At 44.4% G+C, this 20397-nt stretch overlaps 2 protein-coding genes across 3 annotated transcripts; one reads left to right on the top strand and one right to left on the bottom strand.

Moving 5' to 3' along the window:
* Positions 1–4393: 4393 nt before the first annotated feature.
* LOC141811280 (protein phosphatase methylesterase 1-like) lies at positions 4394–9443 on the top strand. Of its 2 annotated transcripts, none has more exons than XM_074699279.1 (14): positions 4394–4544; positions 4881–5070; positions 5164–5221; positions 5596–5647; positions 5795–5949; positions 6024–6114; positions 6411–6476; positions 6582–6705; positions 6802–6919; positions 7003–7047; positions 8059–8123; positions 8313–8380; positions 8467–8492; positions 8572–9443. In XM_074699279.1, the coding sequence occupies exons 1-14, from the start codon at positions 4516–4518 to the stop codon at positions 8583–8585; spliced, it is 1101 nt and encodes a 366-aa protein (XP_074555380.1). In that variant the 5' UTR covers positions 4394–4515; the 3' UTR covers positions 8586–9443. The 2 variants fall into 2 exon arrangements, with proteins under 2 accessions (XP_074555380.1, XP_074555379.1); XM_074699278.1 differs by having other exon boundaries at positions 6582–6714.
* A 199-nt stretch (positions 9444–9642) lies between these two features.
* rnf150b (ring finger protein 150b) lies at positions 9643–19781 on the bottom strand. Its single transcript, XM_074699277.1, has 6 exons — positions 18801–19781; positions 15657–15907; positions 15412–15566; positions 14909–15005; positions 14483–14744; positions 9643–14146 (listed from the first exon to the last, which is right to left on the bottom strand). The coding sequence occupies exons 1-6, from the start codon at positions 19255–19257 to the stop codon at positions 14028–14030; spliced, it is 1341 nt and encodes a 446-aa protein (XP_074555378.1). The 5' UTR covers positions 19258–19781; the 3' UTR covers positions 9643–14027.
* Positions 19782–20397: the final 616 nt, after the last annotated feature.

The raw sequence follows: 20397 nt of genomic DNA, 5'->3' as shown, positions 1-20397 counted from the left end.
AGCAGGCGCCTTCCTGCAGCATCTCAGAATCCCTCCTCTTTTCTTCTTCTTCTGCCTCTTCTTCATCCTGTACCCTTTCAGGCTATTGGTGGAGCAGATGGTCTTCCTCAGAGTCCTGATGTGATTCTCTTGCTCCCTGATTTTGGACTCTAGGTGGGACTGAATGGCCGTGCCCAGACACTCCAGGTCCACTGAGGCACCGTAAACCTCCCACGTCATCCCCTCTTTGTCCCATGACACGTCCTGTGGCTTAACCGCCTCTTCCTCTGCCTCTTTTTCTTTTCGCTCCTTAACCACTCTTGCATCCTCATCTTCCTCCTCCCAGATGCTCTCAGCGCTGATGTCTCTGTCTTGGTTTTGTCCCAGTTTCAGTTGGGACATGAGGGTGGGGCTCTGCTGGAAGCTGTACGTGCGCAGACAGGCCGGGAGGGAGCTAGCTTTGTCCGTCACAACAGAGGGAATTATAGTTTGGCTGCACAGCTCGATGTCGATCTTACAGACATGCTGGAAGGGTGGCTGACCAGCAGGGATGCAGCACAGTGACGGGACTGTTGGCGAGGTCAAACTTCCTGACTGGCAGCTGAGGGAGCCAATCAGAGAGGAGGTGGGAACTAGGTCCACTTGAATGCCCACCTCTTTACACTCTCCTGACCGCAGACTGAGCCTGTCCCTGGGGTCGGTCATGGTAGCTGTCTCAGCCACTTTCTTGGATCTCCTTTGAGAGGGAGTCTGAGGAAGAGGACTACATGGAGAGGAAGGAGACAGAGAGGAGCCCCCTTTACCATCCTTTTGTTTACCACTCTGCACACCTGTTGCTCTTGACTGTGGGATGTTGCCTCCAGCTATGGTGGTATTTGAAAGTCCCAGGTGGCTTGGTTTGCTCAGCGGGGTACCTACCAAACACCCAGAACTGGTAGTCACAGCTACAACTTGTTCTGGGTTTGGTGACACCTTTGGTCCTCCTTCTGTCACTTTGACCTCAGGTAGTTTTGATTTTTCTTCCTCGACAACGATACTGGGTTTCACTGGTGACTTTGCTATGGAGTCAAAAGTAAGACCCCGGCTTAAACCGCCTGTATTTGGTATGCTGCTGGAGTTTGGTGACACGCCAACAGATCCACCTCCTGCAGGCTCTTTTGGGGATCCACCTCTCATTGTCAAGGAAACTGTGGTTCTGGTTTTGGGGCTGGAGGTAGCCAGAGGTGTCAGCAGGCCTTGGGAACAAGAAGAAACTGTTAGCACTTGATCAAGGAATGTTTGTGAGATTTTTGTGACTGTACCAACCTGAAGCAGAACCGGAACTCCTCTGGACCCCCCTGTTTGGTAGGTTTGGACTGGTACCAAGACTTCTACTAGGACCAGATCCAGGACTCCTACTCCCTGAGCTTGGTCTTGGAGAGAGTGTCAGTGAGGAAGGAATATCTGCCAGAGCTGAGTTTGAACTGGACCGAACCGGAGCAGGTTTGGAGGTCTCTGATGCGTCTTGATTAGGTCTGGCTCTGGGGTCTGCAGACTTGAGGTTTTTGTCTTTGGTAACTGACAGAGAAATCCTAGGAGCTGATGGGGAAACAGATCCTGCAAGGTCCGACCTGGAACCAGAAGAAGCTAGTTTTGAAGCTGGGCTCGTTGGACTGGGTTTAGAGCTGGACAGGACATCAAAATCTGGGCTGATTTTCAAATCTGGACCAGGTTTCAAGCTTGATAGACTTGTTTTGAGATCAAAACTTTGAGGTTGTGTTTTAAGGTCCTTGTCATCACTTGCCGTCATACTGGATTTAGAATCCATGACTGTCCGTGAAACTTGACTAGTCGCCTCTGCCTTGACATCCACTGTGACTTTCGCATCAAGGCTGTCTTTGGACCCCATCCCAGACTTAGAGCTGGGACTAGCTTTGGAATTTGAACCAGTTTTAGAGTCCAAGCTGTCCTTTGATCCCAAGCTGGTTTTGGAAGCAGAACCACTTCTAGAGTCCAGACTATCTTTAGACCCCATTGCTCTTTTGGTATTGGGACTGGCTTTCAAAACAGATCCAGATTTAGGATCAAGACTGTCCTTTGATTTGGAGCTGGTTTTAGATCCTGAAGTACTTGAATCTTTGCTATCAAGGTTCTCCTCTGACCCCGTTATGTTTCTCTTCCTGATCACAGCGACTTTTCTCTGCGTGGATGGTTTCGGACTCAGAGAACTCAGCTGTGGAGTCTTGGGACTGAGTAGTGCCACTTCATGCTTCTGGTTTGGTGATTTTGGTCCTAAAGGTACCGCATCAGAGCTGGGAGTTTTTGCGTCATGTCTGGTTTGCTCACTGGACTTTGGGTCTTGCTTTTGGGATTTGGCTGTCATGGTTGGTGTACGACTGGCCAGTTTGGGACTTATAACACCTGAATCTCCTTTCTGATTCTGGACTTTCAGGCTTACAGGAAGGTGTAGAGTCTTTGGTGACTCAAGGATAATTTCTTTCCCACCATCCTCTTTCTTGTCTGGTTGCATTTTAAGGCTGATTGTTGTTTTGTTTGTAGTCTTTGCTGTGAGTTCTGTTGTTGGTACAGTATTTGGTTTAGGGTTTGGGGTGCTTGTAGGTTCCGTTTTCAGCACTTGCGCTTTGACTCTTTCGGTGGTCCTTGGGCTGCCTGCAGACATTTGTTCAACGCGTTGTGGTTTTGGACTTGTCAACATGTTGCCGTACGTGCTCGTCTTGGGACTCAGTGTTGGGGTTTGTTTCGGGTTTGGAGATTTCAGCCTTTGGTCTCCTCTGCTGTTCTGTGGTTCAGCTTTTGGTGAGCGTGGCAAAGGAATTTTGCTCTTTTGGCGTGATGGATCATCTTTGACCCCTGGTGACATCACAGGGATTGTTAAAGATTTCCCAGCTTCTGTAGCAGATCCTTGTTTCCCTCCTTTACTCCCGTTGTCCTTTTTGTTGTTTTGCAGCCTCAGGGTGTCGGTGATTGGACGAGGGTTGCTCGGTGAGGTCAGATTGAGGTTGAGGTTGAAGTTTGGTTCCACTCTTTGGTTGCTGTTCGGTTCTGAGTTGCTGATTGGATCTTCAAGCCCTCCCTCCTCTGGAATCAAGTGCTTTGATTGGAGGATATCTTTTGTGCGTTTAGAAACATTTGGTGATGATTCCATGATGAAGGTGGTTATCAAACGTCAGCACCTGGTAGGACAAAAGTAGAAGCTTCAATATTCAAGTAGAAAACATCCACTTTGAAGAATGGGTTTGTAAAAAGTCAACAGTGTTAAAAAGCTATTTTAGTGCCTTAAAATCAAAGATAACAACATTCTGATCTCTAAATACTACCAATATACACAAAGTCAGTACGACTTTCTCATATTCAAGTTGAAGTCATTACCTCCCATTGATTTCCTTCCTTTCCATCTCTACGTACCTTTTATTTGACTCCAGCGGTGGTTGATAAACGAGCATTCTTTGGTGGAAATGCCTTCATGGTGTCTGCCAGCTGAGTCTGAGAGGAAAGCCTCAGCTGCTCTCTCCTCAGCGCTCTCACAGAGGATGGATTTATGAATAAATAAAAGAAGGAGGGAACGAGGGAGGAGATCATCGTCATCATCATCGCTGAGACTTTCCCTCCTTTTCCAGGTCTTTCATTGCTTTCTCTCTGGAAACATTGTTTTTATTTCAAATCTTTAAGTGTTTCCTGTCTGAATTTACCTCAGAACTGAATTAACTGATATTCTTAAACCATCTTGTTCAATTTTTTTTTCCATGTTCAAGTTCTGTGTTTTCATTTTTTGTTCGATTTCATTTGTTGTGTATAATTTCTGTTATTTCAACAAATAACCAAAACCTTATCCTTTGGTGACCATAAATGTCTGTTCAGATCCAAAAATGTTAATCCATCTCTCCAACCCATCCATCAAAGCAATGTTTTCATCCAAAATCACTCTGCAACAGAAACTTGCTAAACCAATCTGACAATCACTATTTTTAGATCCTATTCCATGTTTTACCCCTTTTTATAATTAATAAGACGGGATGCAGAATTTAAAAGAGTTGGTTTTAGCAGCAGTGAAACTCCAGGAGGCTCAAATGAAAATAAAATTTGAATGCAAGAGGGCATGAAGAAGCTCTTAGAGGAAATGCAAAAACAGTTTTGCTCGTTTTTGTTTGTTGTGCTTTCCATTTGGATGGCTGGGTATCCAACTGGAAAAGTGAAGAATGAGTCTAATGCTAAGATTTTCTGATGTTTTAGCATCTATTGTTGCTTATGTCTTTTGTTTGGACTCTTGCACCCATGGGCCTGCTACCCCAAACCTTCTTCAGCCGGTCTCAGCCAATAGGAAACCGTGACTGTGATGCTACCTGACAACACCAGCTGACAGGGTATTGTCCTGTAGTGTATTTGTGCCAGAGCAGCATCAGCAGTGAGTGTTTTTATTCCACTGATGGACGTGAAGGAGGAGGAACTCTTACTGCTGTTTTAATCTTCGCACGGAGAAACATTTTTATTTGTCATCACACTGGATTGAAGAGAAAAAAATTGGTGTCCGGACACAACATGTGGGAAGAAAGCTTTGATTCAGAGCAGTAAGTCACCTCTCCGAAACTCTTGGAAACATTTATTTAATGTGAAAGTTAACAAATCACATCTAATTGGAACAAAAACAACTGTGTAAAAGTAGCTAAAAAGACAAATTCTCTTTGAATGGTTAAAAACTGCAGCTCGTAAAGACTCCTCTAGACACTTCTGTGTCCATTACATTTATTTATAATAAAAAAGCCCTTTTTGCTTTTTTCTAGTCTAGCTAATTAGCATTTTGATGCTATGGTCCCTCAGTGTGTCCATCATTTGGTTTGTTTTGGTACAGTCCTGCTAGCCTGATTAGCAGAAAGTGTGTCTCCATGTGCCCACATGTTGAACAGGGAGGTTGGCGGTAAGCTTGACTACTCACCTGTGTCATGGCGAGAGTATTTTGACCAGATGGAGGACGTCAGCGTGGGACCAGCTGACAGCAGGGATGTGTTCAGGATCTATAAATCAGGAAGCGAGGGACCCCTGCTGGTTCTGCTGCACGGTGGAGGACACTCAGCTCTGTCTTGGGCCGTCTTCACCGTGAGTATCTGTCGAATGGTTGATCAGAGAATTGATTGGTAGTAAATATATCCTGAGTTTCATCAGCTTGTACGGTGTCTTTATGTGTTGCAGACAGCCATCACCAGTAGGGTGACCTGCAGGGTGCTTGCCATGGATCTCAGGGGTCATGGTAAGGCATCGAAAAGGTTTTGGCATGAGCCCACTTTGCATCCCAAGAGAACTTTGGTGATGACATTTCCGGGTGCCTTCAGATGACAGGACTTCAGGGGTTCAAGTGTTTGGTAGCTGTTGTTCTGAAGTGAAGGCACAAATCTTCTTGAGACCAGTGGATGGGCTGATGTACGTTAGCAGTACATTCCAAACCATTGCTTGGAAAAGGAAGATGACCCAGAAGGAAATCTTTGGATTTTCCTGTCCCCTTACAATCCCAACCCTTACCTATGGTTGTGACGTTTGGGAGAAGAAAATTATAAATGCATATTTTTGCTTCTTTGCTTGAGAACTTAACATTTTGATGTTGAGAGAATTTGTTCTTTTGTTAAGGTGCCACAATGGTCCGTCAATCAGACGACTTCTCTACTCAGACTATGTCCAGGTAACAGTGCACAGCACCCTCTTAGCTGGTAGTCCCTCTCCACTGATTGCTGACTTCTCAAACAGAGCCATTATACCTCCAAAAATAACTTTAAAGTGTGCAGATATTGTTCTACCACCCACTGTTGACACCGTTTATCTCCTGTAGCGACATAGCCAATGTTGTTCAAGCCTGCTATGGTGAGACCCCTCCCCCCATTGTCCTGATTGGTCATGGCGTTGGTGGAGCCATTGCCGTGCATACAGCCAGCAACATGTCGCTCCCAACAACTGTGGGCCTGGTGGCAATAGACGTCGTGGAAGGTAAGAAGCACTGCATACTCTACCTGGAGACTTTAGTCCTTAACAAACACTTATAAGTCTTTCTCTACTGCTAGGCAGTGCAATGGAGGCGCTGCACAGCATACAGAACTTCCTGAAGGGGAGACCCAAGTCCTTCAAGTCCATGGACCACGCTATTGAGTGGAGGTTAGCATTTCAAGACCAGTTACATATCTCAGGTTGAAGTCGTGATGAAATTGTGGTAACTCATGTCCAGGACACTGAGTGTAGTTCAGGAGGCAACGTTCCTGAGTTCAGCAGTTCAGGGGTTGCTACATCAGTCCATGGAGGCAAACCAAAAGGCATCAACCTATTTCTCTTTTCAGATGTGATAATGTTAGCTTATTAGCTTGACCTGTGTTCAAATCCAAAGAGTTAGCATGGGCCCAAAGTTAAACAAACTGGAGCACTACCTGATCCTTTCCACTCTTTGTTCTACTCAGCGTCAAGAGTGGGCAAATCAGGAACCTGGAATCTGCCAGAGTGTCCGTGGTTGGTCAGATTAAAAGGTAAACTGGCTGCTGATTGGCTTTGAGATGACTGAATTCAATATCTGAAGTAAAAACTATCAGTTAAAATCTAAGTCCTGTGTCTTTTCCCTTGGCCTCTCAAAGATGTGAAGTGGAGGAAACAGACTCTCTGGAGACGGCCAGCCCTTCTACCGATATAGTCGTTGAGCGCAACGAAGAGTTCTACGATCAGAGTTACGACAATGACAAAGAGAATACTGCTTCAGAGGTCAGCCAGGTAGGGAAACACCAGGGTGGAAGAAAAAAACTGAGAACATGACACTAAGAACAAGAACAGACTTTCCAGTCGATCTGTCTTCACCAGGGTGTGTACAAGTGGCGCATAGACCTGTCAAAATCAGAGAAGTACTGGGACGGCTGGTTTCGAGGGACTTCCAACCTCTTCCTAGCTTGTAACTTGCCCAAACTTCTCCTACTGGCTGGTGAGAGTTTCAAATCTGGACTGCAAAGTAACAACAATGATGTGACTTTGAGCTTTCTTACCTGAGGCTGCTTCTGTTTCCAGGGATCGATCGGCTGGACAGGGATCTGACGATTGGGCAGATGCAAGGTGAGGCACTGACTCAGGCAAGAGACTAAAACAGTTTGTACCAGGCTGTTTCTGCGTTTATTTCTCCTGCAAAGTTTGATATATCGACTCAAGAGTTTATGGAGATTGACTCACTTTGGGAGTTAGCCCTAGTGGCCATTCAGGCAATTGCATTTTTAACAACATAGCACTTAATCTAACTTCACAGCTTCTTCAGGTATTTAAGGTAAGTATTTAGATACCCTATACCAGGGATGTCAAACTCGTGCCATGGAGGGCCAAGAGGCTGCAGGTTTTCTTTCCAGCCAAAAACTCTACCAGCTGATTTTACTGATTACCTCACCTTAAAGCAGAGAGCAAGGACTAATCAAAGAAACCAGCTGGTGAAGTTTTTGGTTGGAAAGAAAACCTGCAGCCTCTTGGCCCTCCATGGCACGAGTTTGACATCCCTGCCCTAAACTGTGTCGGGGAACAGTCCCTGGATCTTGGTCCTTTAACTTCTTTGAGGGTTTTGGGACTAAAACTTCTGGTTGCCATTGTAAAACTTCAAAGAACTTTGTTTTAGAAGTTAAAACTGAAAGGTTTTGAAGGTTAAGGCAAAAGTAAAATAATTTGAGGACATGGGGTTTCAAAATGTTGAGAAATATTCGCTGAAGTCACATGGTTTATGGGTAATGTAGTTCTGGAGAGCCAGGATGAGGATGCCACAGGCAGATAAATCGGGTCACTCTGGGGATAGATTACATTCTTGTTTTTTTGACACTGGGTGTGAGAGAAAAGGTGGAGGATATGTGACACACACACACACACACACACACACACACACACACACACACACACACACACACACACACACACACACACACACCTTGAGGCGGCTGCTCCTCTCCAGAGACAGCCGGGCCTGTCAGTCAACAGGTGGAGATGACAGCTCAGGAGTGTGTGACCATCAAAATAGCACTGGGAATATAGATCTGTGTGTGAAAAAAGACGGTTCAGAGTGTGAGTACCTGCTTTGCTGTTTGCCTCCAGGTAAATTCATGATGCAGGTGCTGCCCCCCTGTGGCCATGCAGTGCAAGAAGACAAACCAGACAAAGTAAGGCAAATATTCACATCAGATCTTTTTCAGTGATGGAGTTTGTTATAATTAATTCATACAACTTTTAAGCATCATTGATTTTAGTGGTTATTATAAGAGAAACACTGAAGTCTTTACACCCTAACTTTAAAAAATAAACATATGTTTGAGGTCACTCTGAGCAGTAAGACGATTATATTTTAACAGGTGGCTGAAGCTGTAGTCTCTTTCCTGCTGAGACACAGGTTTGCTGAATCCAGAGGAAACACTAAGAGGTCAAATATTTTTTTACCTTGATAAAAAATATATCAAAAAAGTACTCTGAATGAAAACTCAAGAAATGACTTCTTTTTCATTTCAGCCCTATCTCTGTAACTGAATCTGCTGGTAAGACATTTTTAAGTGACTTTCAAAGTTTTAAATCTTGTGAACAAACTTTTTCTCATATATTTTTTCATCTTTTCAGAGGATTCAAAATGAACCCCAGACTCTGCGCCTCCATCATGTTCAGAGGACCAGAACAGTCTCAGGGTTTTACAAACTGTTGAACAGTTAACATTTCTGCTCAGAGTATACGTCAGAGTAGAGAAATAAAGATTCAAAAAGCTGATTAAATCCAGAAAATAAATCGTTCTGTTTTTCTCCCGGAAAATGGGAATAGGTTTTTTTGTGTATGAGTTCATTTAGATGTTGAGGATAGTTGGTACTGCCCATGAATGATTGAGTATTATTTCAAACCTTCAAAGATAAACTGGCTGACTCTGGTCCAGATTGAGTCGTTATCAGATCAACATTTGAATCTCTGGCTGCGAGCTGAAAAGTCACTTCAATTTTCATGATTTTATTGTACTTTTCACAGTTTTTGCTAGCTGTTGTTTGGTTAGCAAAAATCTAGATGTGCTTTGGCTAACTTTTCTTCTGTTATGATTTGTCAAGACATTAAAAGATCAATCTGTTGTACGTATTACTGCACACTTGTGATTACCTGAATATGATTGCTGGTCAATATACTGTGTTGTTTATCCCTGTGTGTACATTGTGTCTTCAGTTTATCTTGAGCAATTTGTCAAAAATGATAAAATAAGTAGTGTTAATTATCTTACAAAAAATTTTTTTTGTTTGTTTGCATTAACAAGAGAGTATTTTGCTTTTTCAAGTCTATATTTTGTCCCTCTGGTGCTCCTGTAGTATCTGTACATGAATATTTTTCTCTCACTGCTGTTGAAGAAAACTTGTATTTCAGCCTCTGTCTCTTTAAGCCCCTCGCTCCCAAAACCCCCCTCCCTCTGATTGGCCAGCCTGTTTTTAAAGAAGACACACAAACACAAAGCTGGGATAAAAACAAAAACTTGCAATAAAATTTTATTTCAATTCTGTCCTGAATCAGAACACGTGCAACAACTGAAACACAGAAACAACATGGCATCACGCCTCGTATTTACACGCGTGTATGTATTTTCATGTTTGCGTGCACACGACAACCACGCAAACGGACGCTCTGTAAGACAATTAAGTTTGTATAAACACACACGATACCACTTCACACCTCGCTGTCATGGTAGCAGAGGAATTTACATGGCTTCAGATGCTAGTTTCTGCTGTTTCTCTGGAAGGATCTGAAATTCTCTTTGCCGACGATACCCTCTTCTATCGCAGTCGACAACTACATTAATCTGTTGGTTGAAGCGAAGAGATCAGAAAGTACAACTTACAAAATATGGCAAATTATATGGCAATTTTAAACAATTTGTGTTGTAGTTTGAACCCCAAAATCTTTTTATAACCAAACTTCAGTAAAGTCTTTAGAAAGAAACCAAACTCTGATCTGACAAAGAAATCAGGCAGGAAGACGATGGCAACACAAATAAAACCATTCCAAACTCTCAGGTGGGAGCAAAGGTCACGGAAAAAGGGAAAGTTCCCTAAAGTATCTAGAAAAGGAGAATTTTTCCAGAACCTTCCAGACAAAGAGAAGCTAAAGTGCATCAACCAATGACAGCTTAACACAGCATCCAAGAAAAAAAGAGCCAATAAGACGTCATTACTGGCAGTGACATGGGGGTCCCGTGTTTGAGCCACAGTATTGTTTGAAAAATCAACTCCTGCTTTAACCGTTCGCATCACTGGAGAAAAACATGAAGCTGAGATTGGTCACAGAAATAACCGAGTTCACGTTCACCGAAAAGCCTCTCAGATTTGGTTGCCAGCAAAATATTAGCCAGAAACAAGAATTTAGGAACTTGACCCAGAACTTCTGTGAGATTCCAGTCCAGATTCCCGCGAGGACTGTTTGTACAGGGATCAGGTTTTACATTAGTAGAGCGGGATTATTGAAGTTGTTTGGCCAACGATGTATTGTTCGCTAACGTCCAGAATAGACAGTGTATGTGTGGTTCAGTAAACTCTGAAATGTTACGGTTGTGCAAATAAGATTTATGATATTGGAAGCCAAACAAAAGCAACTTATCAAGATATACTAAAGGAGTCTTAGGGATGCACTAGTCCCAATCCTGGTATCTGGTGTCAGTCCGATCCAGTATCATTGGGAAAGGGCCGATCCAAACTTGACACCAAAGCTTTAAAAGTTTACCACTGAATAGTGATTTCTGAAGCTTTTCTGAAGCTGAACTGGTGGTAAACATTTAAACAATTTATAGTTTCAATAAATATCAACTTTAGTAGTTCCATACAGACTCATTTTTGCCTTTTACTCAAAGCGTAACCAGTCATATCCCACAGTAGGGTATGCTGGTTATTACTTTCGCACTGGTATTGGTTGATACCCAAAACCAAGGTATCGGTGTCAGGCATCCCTACTTTCACTTTTGTCCGAAAACAATCAGTGTAAAGACTTGAGGCTAAATACTTTAGCATAAAGCCAGCTCAACTTGGCTAAACTTCACTTCTGAGATTTGACAGCCAAATTGCGGAAACACCGTCTGACGATACTCCGGGGACCCGCCATGCCACAGCAGCCTCGGTCTTTACAAGAAATTAAACCGAAACAGATTCAAAAGTTTGAGTTCAGTTCACTGTGCGGCAGCAAAATTGCAGTCACATGAAATAAATTAGAGAAAGAAACAGAGCAAAAGAGAAAGTAACAAGAATTCCTTTCAAATAAAGCTTACAACACAAAGGAAGTCATTTTAATTGGAACATATTTAAAGAGAAGGCAAACAGATCAGTCATCAGTCATATACTACAACAAGCACGCTCTGCGCCTTTTCACTAGAGTTTAAATTAACTAGTGTTTGATTTTCTTATTCAGCTAATGAGTGAGAGCCCTGAAACTGAACTGTGAGGAGAGAAAAGAGAAAAGAGAGAAAAGAGAAGGAAGAAACCGAAAACCGTTTAAGGTCTTTCCGAGAGGACGATGGACTGGAGACCCCAACACGGGATCTGGAGATTTGAAGTTTTTGAGGGTTTGTTTTTGTTGAGTTTGGAGGTCCAGGAATAGCCAAACATCATAATCAGTCTCTCTAGATCCTCTTTAGATCCAGTGTTGGTGTTCCAGTCCACATCCAGCTACATCAACAACCAGATCTAGAAAGTTCACGGACAAACACAATAAATTAGATTCATATCATCAAGGTCCTTTGAGTCCAGTATATATGTACAAATACACAAACGATGAGCGGTTAAATCCGCCTGCTCAGCGCTCAATCACATTGAGGATCAGCAGGCCATGCGGAGGTGACGGGAGGGGAACCAGTCTCTGCTGCTGGGTGTCTCTGTTACAAAAATAAACATCTCCTCTGGTATCAAAATAGACGACAATCTTTATCTTTCTCGTAGTTTCAGGAAGTTCGACCGCAGCCTGCACACGTGGCGTGGTGGAATTTACAGATCATATTTACAAGCTTGAAACGACAGCAGGGAGGTTGTTTAGCTAAACTCTGAATGTCTGCAGCTCGGATTCTACCAACGTTTGTTCATCCGTCACAGCTTGTGTTTGTGGCATTGAAATGGCAGCTTACGCTCGTCGTGGTGCACAGACGATGGGTCTGAGGAAAGATCCCCGATGGTTCAGTGAAACATCAAATCTGTGATTGTCAGGGTTCAAGTCCAATCGTTTAGAGAGGCAGCACAAGGACATGCTGATGGACAGATGGACGGACAGGGAAACTCTCAAACCAGGCTCTATCACGGGTTTCTGACGGCCATGAAAGAAGACGGGTTACTTCATATATTCTACGGATTGAACTCTGATCTTGGAGGGTAAATCAAATACTGAGAGTAACTGAAACAGGAAGTAGCCAACAAGGCCGTGTCACAAACCAAAACCAATTTGGCAAACAAGAGTCTGAGTCAGAAAAGAGGTTAAAGGGCCGGTATGTTCAGCATGTAGAGGTCATGTATTTGCTAGCTTTGCCCATCTTTGGCCAATATGGCGGATGATTGTTGGTATTGTCAATGATCCAAACCAATGGATGTCCTTACCATGGACATCATTTAAGCAAGGTCACCCGTTGGTTTTTGGAGAGGTGTTCTGAGGCCCAGCAGTGGCTGTCGCTATTGTTGAAATACTGACTTTCCGCAAGCTAGGTGCCCGGCCATCAATCAACTAAACCACGCCTTCAATTGTGCAAATATTTGCACAACTCTTTGAATTGTTCATTTCTAAAACTGTCATGAATAAAGACGGGAGCTTTCCCAACTTTATTTCAAATCGAGGTTGCAGTTTGGTATCTGCCAGCTTTTTCCTGCTCTACCTCCAATTTTTTCCCACTGTGTTGGATGTGGTCGCCCAAGAGTCTAAAAACTCGTTTCCATCTTGGTACATCTCTCCCTTTTCATTTTTTCTTAACCATTTAAAGCCTGAGCTGCTGGATTTGTATTTCAGTCTGATCTTCGCAGTTGTTGTAGTTTGATTCAACAGTTTTTACCATTTCAGCCCTGGGTTGGAACAGCATGCCTAAGTGAGATTGAAATTACGGATGAGGACATGAAGTATCTAAATACACCTGAAGTATTGTAAAGATAAATTATACAAGTTAAATTATACAAACTGGCTAAAGCAGATTAAAACAATACCATGTGGTTGCTTTTCAATACTGCGTCAAACTGTAATACTGCCGCGACAAAACAACTGTTTTCAAAACACAAGAGAAAGGGAATCTTCAGCCCAGAGTGTCCGCTTGAATCGACAGTCCCACTTTTCCAAACTAAAGTCCATGAAGACGTCACACAGCGAGCCTTGGCAAATCAAACCGAGGAAAACGGACCAGGGATTCATTCTTTGCAAGCATCCAGACCAAACCAGGACGTAAGCAGCCTTTAAATTCCAGTTTTGATGCATTTTGTGCCTCTTTCCTGGAGAACCAGGAAACAGAATATTCCACAGAAGGTCCCGAGACGAGAGTGGACGAGAAAAATATGATAAATCCACACGAACTGGAGTTTGGAGTTCTGGAGAACTCTGCTCAAAGTTGCAGATGATGGAAGATCACTGTGTTTCAAAGACTGGATCCTGTTTTTGGCAGTTGACTTTTGAGGGATCTACCCTGTTTCACTCAAGTTATGACTTCCAGAACGTAATCGAAAACCAATCCAGATCCACCAGTGTCCTTGGTCCAGATCCAAACCAACCCTAGTGTTATATCATCACCGCCCACTGAGAAAAAACTGAGTTTAGACCCCGTGTTTAGCTACACTAGAGTCCACCTTGGGTCGAAAGAAGCCGGTTTGGTTTGGCAAATTTGTGTTTCACAAAGATCCAAAGAGGAAAACCTTGGTGCCCGTTCTGGGTTTAGCTTCCACCACTAACAAATGGAAGCTAGAGCCAGGTCCTGGGTTGAGCTCAAGTCTAGTGCAGTTAGGTTTTGGCTTCAGTCAGGTCGTCTTCTGGAGCTTCAGGTACTCTTTTACAAATCTGAGTCCAGTTTGGCTCTTAGATTCTGGTTCAGTACCTTTTGGCTCCTCTCAGGACTTCTCCCCGAGCTGAGATGGCTCCATCGGTCCCTCCTCATCTGAGAGACCCGTTTCCACTGTGATGACGAAGGAGGCGACTGAGGCACTGCTCGCCATTGGTTGCAGCTCACCTGGAAGGGAAAGGACGATGCTGGTCAAGGACTCATCGTAACCATGACTTCATTTAAAAAACAGACACAGAAACAGACCCCGACTGGCTCAGGTCAGTTCAGACTTCTTAGAACCTTGATTTTGTAATTTGACGTAAAACCAAATCACAAGTCAAGTGAGAGAAGAGTCTTAAACTCATATTCACTTGAAAAAAGAAAATAACCAGAAGAGACAGGAGGAAAATCTTCCTTCTGATCAGAGAAAATCTTATGTAGTATTGCAGAGCCACCACTGGGGGTCAGTACCCCAACATCAAACCATGTCGACCATCACTCAGGTTGTCTGGAGTGTGTTACCTGTGTGTGTATCAGTGGTGGCTGTCACTGGGCTGTCTCTCAGAGTATCCGGGTCCTGGTAGTCCTGCGGGAGTCCCACCCGTCTCACTCCAGGGTCAAGGACCACCGAAGAGCCACCCTCACTAAGCGTGCCGTCGCTGGACGCCCCAGAGACTACGACTTCCAGTGCCAGGGCGCCAACTCCGACACCTCCCACCCCGCCAACACCACCCAGAGCCAGGTCGTAGTCCAGCGGCAGGTCGTCCAGACAGTCTGCGTTCAGCTGGGGTCAAAAGAGAAGGACGACAGAGTGAGAAGAGTGCTCATCAACCTTCATGAATCTGCATAAATCTCCCGAGCTGTGTTTGTCTGAACACATCCTCAGCCTGAGCCCTGGCTGCTGGTTTAATGCGTGTTTCAAAGCGTGATAAAACTGCTCAGACTCACAGCGATGCCCAGAGCTTTGAGGATGTTCATCTTGCACATGGGACACGTGCGATGATCGAGCAGCCACGGGTCCACGCAGCTCTTATGGAACAAATGTCTGAAAAAAAGAAAACAGAGGAGTCAGAGGAACGTGCTGCTGGAGGAACAAGTTCACAGGCGGGCTCCTTTCTCTTTAGCCACGTTTCCACCAAGTGGTTCAGTTTGGTTCGTCACATTTTATGGTGTTTCCTTTCACTATAACCAGGACAGGTCGTCAAATTACCAACCCGTACTGTCCCGCTTTTTGGTACCCTTCTGTTGGGCAGCCTAACAAGAAGGGCACAGTTGGTTGTGGAAACACAAACAGGATCAGGCTTTACCGATCCAACCTGTACCAAACTGTACTGATCCATACCGGACCACTTGGTGGAAACAGGGCTAAACTGATTCAGAGTAAACATGTTTACATCAAGTCTGACCTGGGGACTGGAAACCTAATGGGAATCTTGTTCAGGTGTGTTTACCTGCAGGGCAGTATACGGACCACGTCATTGGCCTTGTAGCCCTCGATGCAGACGGCGCAGTTGTCGAAGTCGGCCTCCGTCTCCTGGTCGCCTTTCCTGATGGTGCGAACCTGCAGTTTACTGATTGCCTTCTTTGCTGCGTCCCCAAGACGCCGCTGAGGAGAGGGAACAATGGAGAAGTTAAAAACTTTTATAGTTTCAGGTCTGACCGTCGATGAGTCACTGAGTTTCTCAGGTGTCTGTACCTGGTTGCGGTCCCGTGCGTTGGCGTATCTGAACCTCTGGATGTAGTAGAAGACGAGCCAGGCCAGCGAGATGATCATGAGCACGATGAAGGAGATGGACACGAACACCACCGACGTCCGGCTCACGTACTTCTGCAGGTTCCTCGTCCCGATTGTGATAGTCATGGTGACCGTCACGTTACGCTCCAACAGCGACACGACTTCACGGCCTTTGGGCTCCGGGATCATGATGGCGACTACCTCACCTGTACCTGAGGAGGGAAACATGGGAGATTATTCTGGAGATTCAAGAAAAGGATGTAAGGGTTGGGCAAAGACTAGTTTAACAGACGCTGGTCAGCCATGGGTGGAGGAGGCGGTACATGTCCACATACCGTGGACATGTTTTCTGGTTTAAGGGTCAGGGGGAACATGATTTTGTTAAATGGGTCATCTGAGCTTTAACAGTCATATTCTGAACTTTGTTTTTGGACTCCCAGGCCGTTTAATCTTCGACTACGGCACCACACTGGTTGAGTTTTCTTTTCTAAATTTGGAGTCTACTCTGAGAATCCAACACTCTCTGTTATAAAGTTAACGATTTGTCAATGAAATGCCAGAAAGAAGCTCAAAATCTCCAAATGTTTAACCTGCCTTAACGGTAACATGGTAATAATTCACAGAGAGAAGAGCTCCTCTCCCCCTTCAGGCCAAACCAGCTGCTCTTCCTGGCTCTGGACTAACACTCAGCCTCTGTGTTTCTGTGCAGAGGACAGGTTCGAACACGTCGGCCCTGCAGATGTTGGGAAGAAATGTGAGTTTGTGCAGCAGCCGCCTGTTTCAGTCGTTTGTTAATTTGAGGTTGTCCTTGTGACTGAAGCATGACGGACCTCAAATAACCCCGAGCACAGAGACACTGAAGCGCCCCAGAGGAAGGGAGATAAAGCCAAGGTTAAGACTGCGATGGCGTTTCTTTCCCCGTGATGACGGGCTTGTTATCAGCGAGCCTTCCAGCTCAATCGTCAGATACAAAATCAGTAAAGTCCTCCAAAAGTTACAAACTGTGACAGACGATAGGTCCTTACACCATTATCAGAGGACTTTCCAACATCTCTTTTTTATTTGTTATGATATTTAGCCGAGAACTTCTTTCCTCGACAGTTTAATCTGACAAAGCATCATAAACTGTGGCCAGACGATTTAAAATCATATCAGTCCAAACTTTCTGCAGGAAATTAAAACTTTACTGACTTTTAATCTGCTCTTTCTTTGTGTGTGTGTGTGTGTGTGTGTGTGTGTGTGTGTGTGTGTGTTGGCTGGACCAAAAGTTGGATAAACTCCCCCGAGGCCTGATCTGAACTCAATTCAACCTCTCTGAACACAGAAACACAAATTGATTAGTCTTGGGCTAAAAATAAACCCGTGGGATCAATATGGCGCTCTTTCGCCCACAATCTCTTACACACACACACACACACACACACACACACACACACACACACACACTGAACCTTTATATCTGTGAGGACACTCAAATTGTGCATTTATCAGCTTTACACCAAACTAAATCTGAATTATTTAACATCCTGACTGAAGAGTCGTCCTCGCTGGTTGGCCCCAGAATTACTACGCGCTGGTTAAACGGGTTGTTTAAACTTGTTCTGTGTGTTTTCTCACCTTTCAAACAGGTGATCTTATGAAATTAACCTTCCGTTAGAAGAATTAAGAAGAATCAGTCCCTCTGTAACGTCACTATCAAACGATCACTGCTGCTGTAAAGTTTGGCGTGTTAGCATGGGGCTCTATGGGGGACTGACTCTCTTTTGGAGCCAGCCTCCAGTGGCCATTTGGGGAACTGCAGATTTGGGACTTCATTTTCTTAACCCTTCGAGTTGCCAAAGAGTTTACAAAGTGTTGCGCCAACAAAAACAAACAAAGGACTTCCTTTCTGGAGTAAAATTTTGAAACCTGCCAGACAGAACGTAAACTTTTGCCAATTTCAGATTCCATGATGGGGCGGTGTGCTGCTTTCCCTCATCTTACATGAAAGTAATACTTGGCATCTTTGAGTTTTGGGCTGATTTTTGGGCGATTAAATACTTATACAGATAAATTAGTCTCACATCAAACACCAAACCAACCTACTGCTGAAAATAACCTGGGTGTGTGTTCGTCAATCTGAGCAAAGACTGAGACGAAGCTTCCAGCTCCAGCCAGAAAACAACCCTGACATTGAAAACATCAGGTAGAAGTAGATTTAGAGAAAACACACGCTGTTTAGGGAGCTCCTGGGATCCCTGAGGGCTTTTCCAGCCGACAGAAACAGCTGTTAGACGATCACAACAACTGTTCAGAGGAGGAGAGTGACGCCTGTACGGCAGGTCGACTCTTCTCTTTGGAGTTGAAGCGGTGACACCTTTAAAAACAGCCCAATCTGCTCCCTCAGTATCAGACAGCTTCTGTCAGCAGTTTGTCTGATAACCAGATCAGACTGATCGACATCGTCACGTTTCCAATCCAGCTGACTCAGCACGACCTGGAACCGCACGGAAGATTCTTTTCCCGTGTCATCGTTAGGTTATTTTGTTTTGATATTACACTTTTTCCATCAGTACAACACTGAAAGAAACTGACAAATCTGTAAATTCAAACAATGAGTAAATAATTAAAAGACATTTCAGCTCTTTTTAGAACTTCTATGTTCATATACACACATTAAACACTCTAAAAGCTGAAATCATGTCTTTCGGGATAATAGGAGTATGTTTTGGGCTGCTCCAAGATAAGATCACTGTCAGGAAATCCTCTGTCTTCACATCTTACTGAACAGATCCAATCACAAACAAAGATTTTCTCAGTTGCTGAAGCATTGGGGGATTATTTGTTATAACATTTTATACATGATTATTTCAGTGTATGGTGCAAAGAGTGGGACAAAGTGTTATTTTTGTAGAGGATACACTCAGTGCTGCCCTATCTGAATCAGCAAACTATTCTTATTCATGATTATTTAAATTAGAAACCAGTGAAATCAGTGTGATTTCACTAACCAGACTGGTTGTGGTGACAGCTCCAGCAGAGCCCTCTGTAAACACCCAGCTCCAGGTAGTTAAAGCACCTTAACCACAGTTAAACATTAAAGGATGAATGACTGTTAGACTGTACCTGCATGGGGCATGGTGATGGTGTCGTTAACGTTAGCTGACCCCACATTAAAGATGACCACAGCGGACGCGTTGTGGAGAGCAGCGTGGCGGATCTTCTCCTTGTAGGTGCAGTTTCCCCGGGCTATCAGCGCGATCCAGGCCCCGGCCTGAGCGGGCACCAGGAACCGGCTGTTCGGGTCGCAGGCCTGGCGGTCGTGCGGTGCAGCAGGGAGAACCAGCACCCCTTTCGCGTCCTTTTTCGGTGAGTGCTCCCCATAGCGGCCGCATTCCGTCTTCTCCGTGCGGGGCTCCGAGGTGGCCGGGTCCATGTAGGTGATGTTAACGAAGGCGGTGTACCACTCCTCCCGCTCGGCCACCGTGAAGTCCAGGCACAGCAGGTGAACGAAGCAGAAGGAGAGCAGCCACGTAGAGAGGGCCAGGCTGCGGCAGGCCGCCACCAGAGAGCCCGGGGCCATGCTGAGCCTCCCCGGTGAGAGCGAGCCGTCCGGCGGTTGGAGGGGCGGAGGAGGCAGGCGGCTACTCCACCATGCTACCGGAGAGCCAAGCAAGAGGCTGTGTAATCCGCCTTTCCGTTACTTATCAACGCTCACTCGTCCTCCTTTTTATTTTATCCGTTGTTCCTCTTTTTAACCGCTCCCCGTCGCTGCTCCCAGCCTACCGAGCAACAGACGCCCGTTAGCCGTCTGCATTGCCAACCGTCACCGAGAGCCAAACAAAAACAGCCCGGAGAGGGACCTCAGCGCGGGTCCAGCTTCATACACGGCGAAGAGAGGAGGAAACGGGGCTAAATATCATCCAGCGGGAACACTAAGCCGTGAAATAACAGAAATGTGAAGTTAAAGAGTAATAATTTGTTAAATATTTACAGCAGGCCAGCTAATCTGCATTGTTTTGACTGGGCCTGAAAGAAACAGCGTCAAGGTAGCGTCAGTGAGAAAGTCTACATCCGGGTACTCACCAAAATAAAACACCATTCTTTGGCGCTTTACGGCAGTTAGCAAAAACATTATATAAGGAATAGACGTGCTATAGATGTATAAGGAAATAAGTGATTATATTTATTAAATCATTTCTTTTTTGGGGTTAATTCGCTGAAGCTTTTTCATTTTTGTTGATCTCATGTAAAGCATTATACTGTAAATCTACTATGTCCGGGTATGTTATAGGACAACAGCCAAATCAATCGAGATTCAGCCTCATTTTAGTACATTAACAGGATATTTTATCCCCTCTATTTTGTAAGTTTATTTTTTTAACACACAAGTCTCAACTGGTGGTCCCCTCCTTTCTCCAGTCATTTTGACAATAATTTACAAGTTTCTTTTTTTCATTTTGATACTTTAAACGAGCAACTTTTAACATCCTGCCATTATCTGCTCTAAATAGACCATTACACAAAATGAAGCAAAAAAAAAATTACATGTAACCAGTTTATTCTGAAGGAAACATCCTGTTTCCGCTTTGTATGTATGTGAATTGACAAAGCTGAGTGCGCAGTACTCCCGATTGGCGCCACCTGGCGGCTCGGTGGACAAACATGTCTTTCACCAAAATTTCACAACCCTCCATTTACATTTTTTTAAACTAACTTTTGA

This window comes from Halichoeres trimaculatus, unplaced genomic scaffold (assembly GCF_033239565.1).
Source record: "Halichoeres trimaculatus isolate MK-OKI-2021-1 unplaced genomic scaffold, fHalTri1.1 fHalTri1_scaffold_22, whole genome shotgun sequence".
NCBI classification, from domain to species: Eukaryota; Metazoa; Chordata; class Actinopteri; order Labriformes; family Labridae; genus Halichoeres; species Halichoeres trimaculatus.
Note: the sequence above shows the minus strand (reverse complement) of the source record. Positions and strands in the feature narration are given on the sequence as shown.

What these genes read in the sequence shown, in the direction of transcription:
- rnf150b (XM_074699277.1), bottom strand. Translation starts at nt 19,257, where the DNA reads ATGGCCCCGGGCTCTCTGGTGGCGGCCTGCCGCAGCCTGGCCCTCTCT. An exon ending in ACGCACGGGACCGCAACCAG is followed by an intron (nt 15,567 to 15,656) that starts GTACAGACACCT and finishes CCCTCTCCTCAG; the next exon opens with CGGCGTCTTGGGGACGCAGC. An exon ending in GTCCGTATACTGCCCTGCAG is followed by an intron (nt 15,006 to 15,411) that starts GTAAACACACCT and finishes TCTTTTTTTCAG; the next exon opens with ACATTTGTTCCATAAGAGCT.
- LOC141811280 (XM_074699278.1), top strand. Translation starts at nt 4,516, where the DNA reads ATGTGGGAAGAAAGCTTTGATTCAGAGCA. An exon ending in CATGGATCTCAGGGGTCATG is followed by an intron (nt 5,222 to 5,595) that starts GTAAGGCATCGA and finishes TCTTTTGTTAAG; the next exon opens with GTGCCACAATGGTCCGTCAA. An exon ending in TCTACTCAGACTATGTCCAG is followed by an intron (nt 5,648 to 5,794) that starts GTAACAGTGCAC and finishes TATCTCCTGTAG; the next exon opens with CGACATAGCCAATGTTGTTC.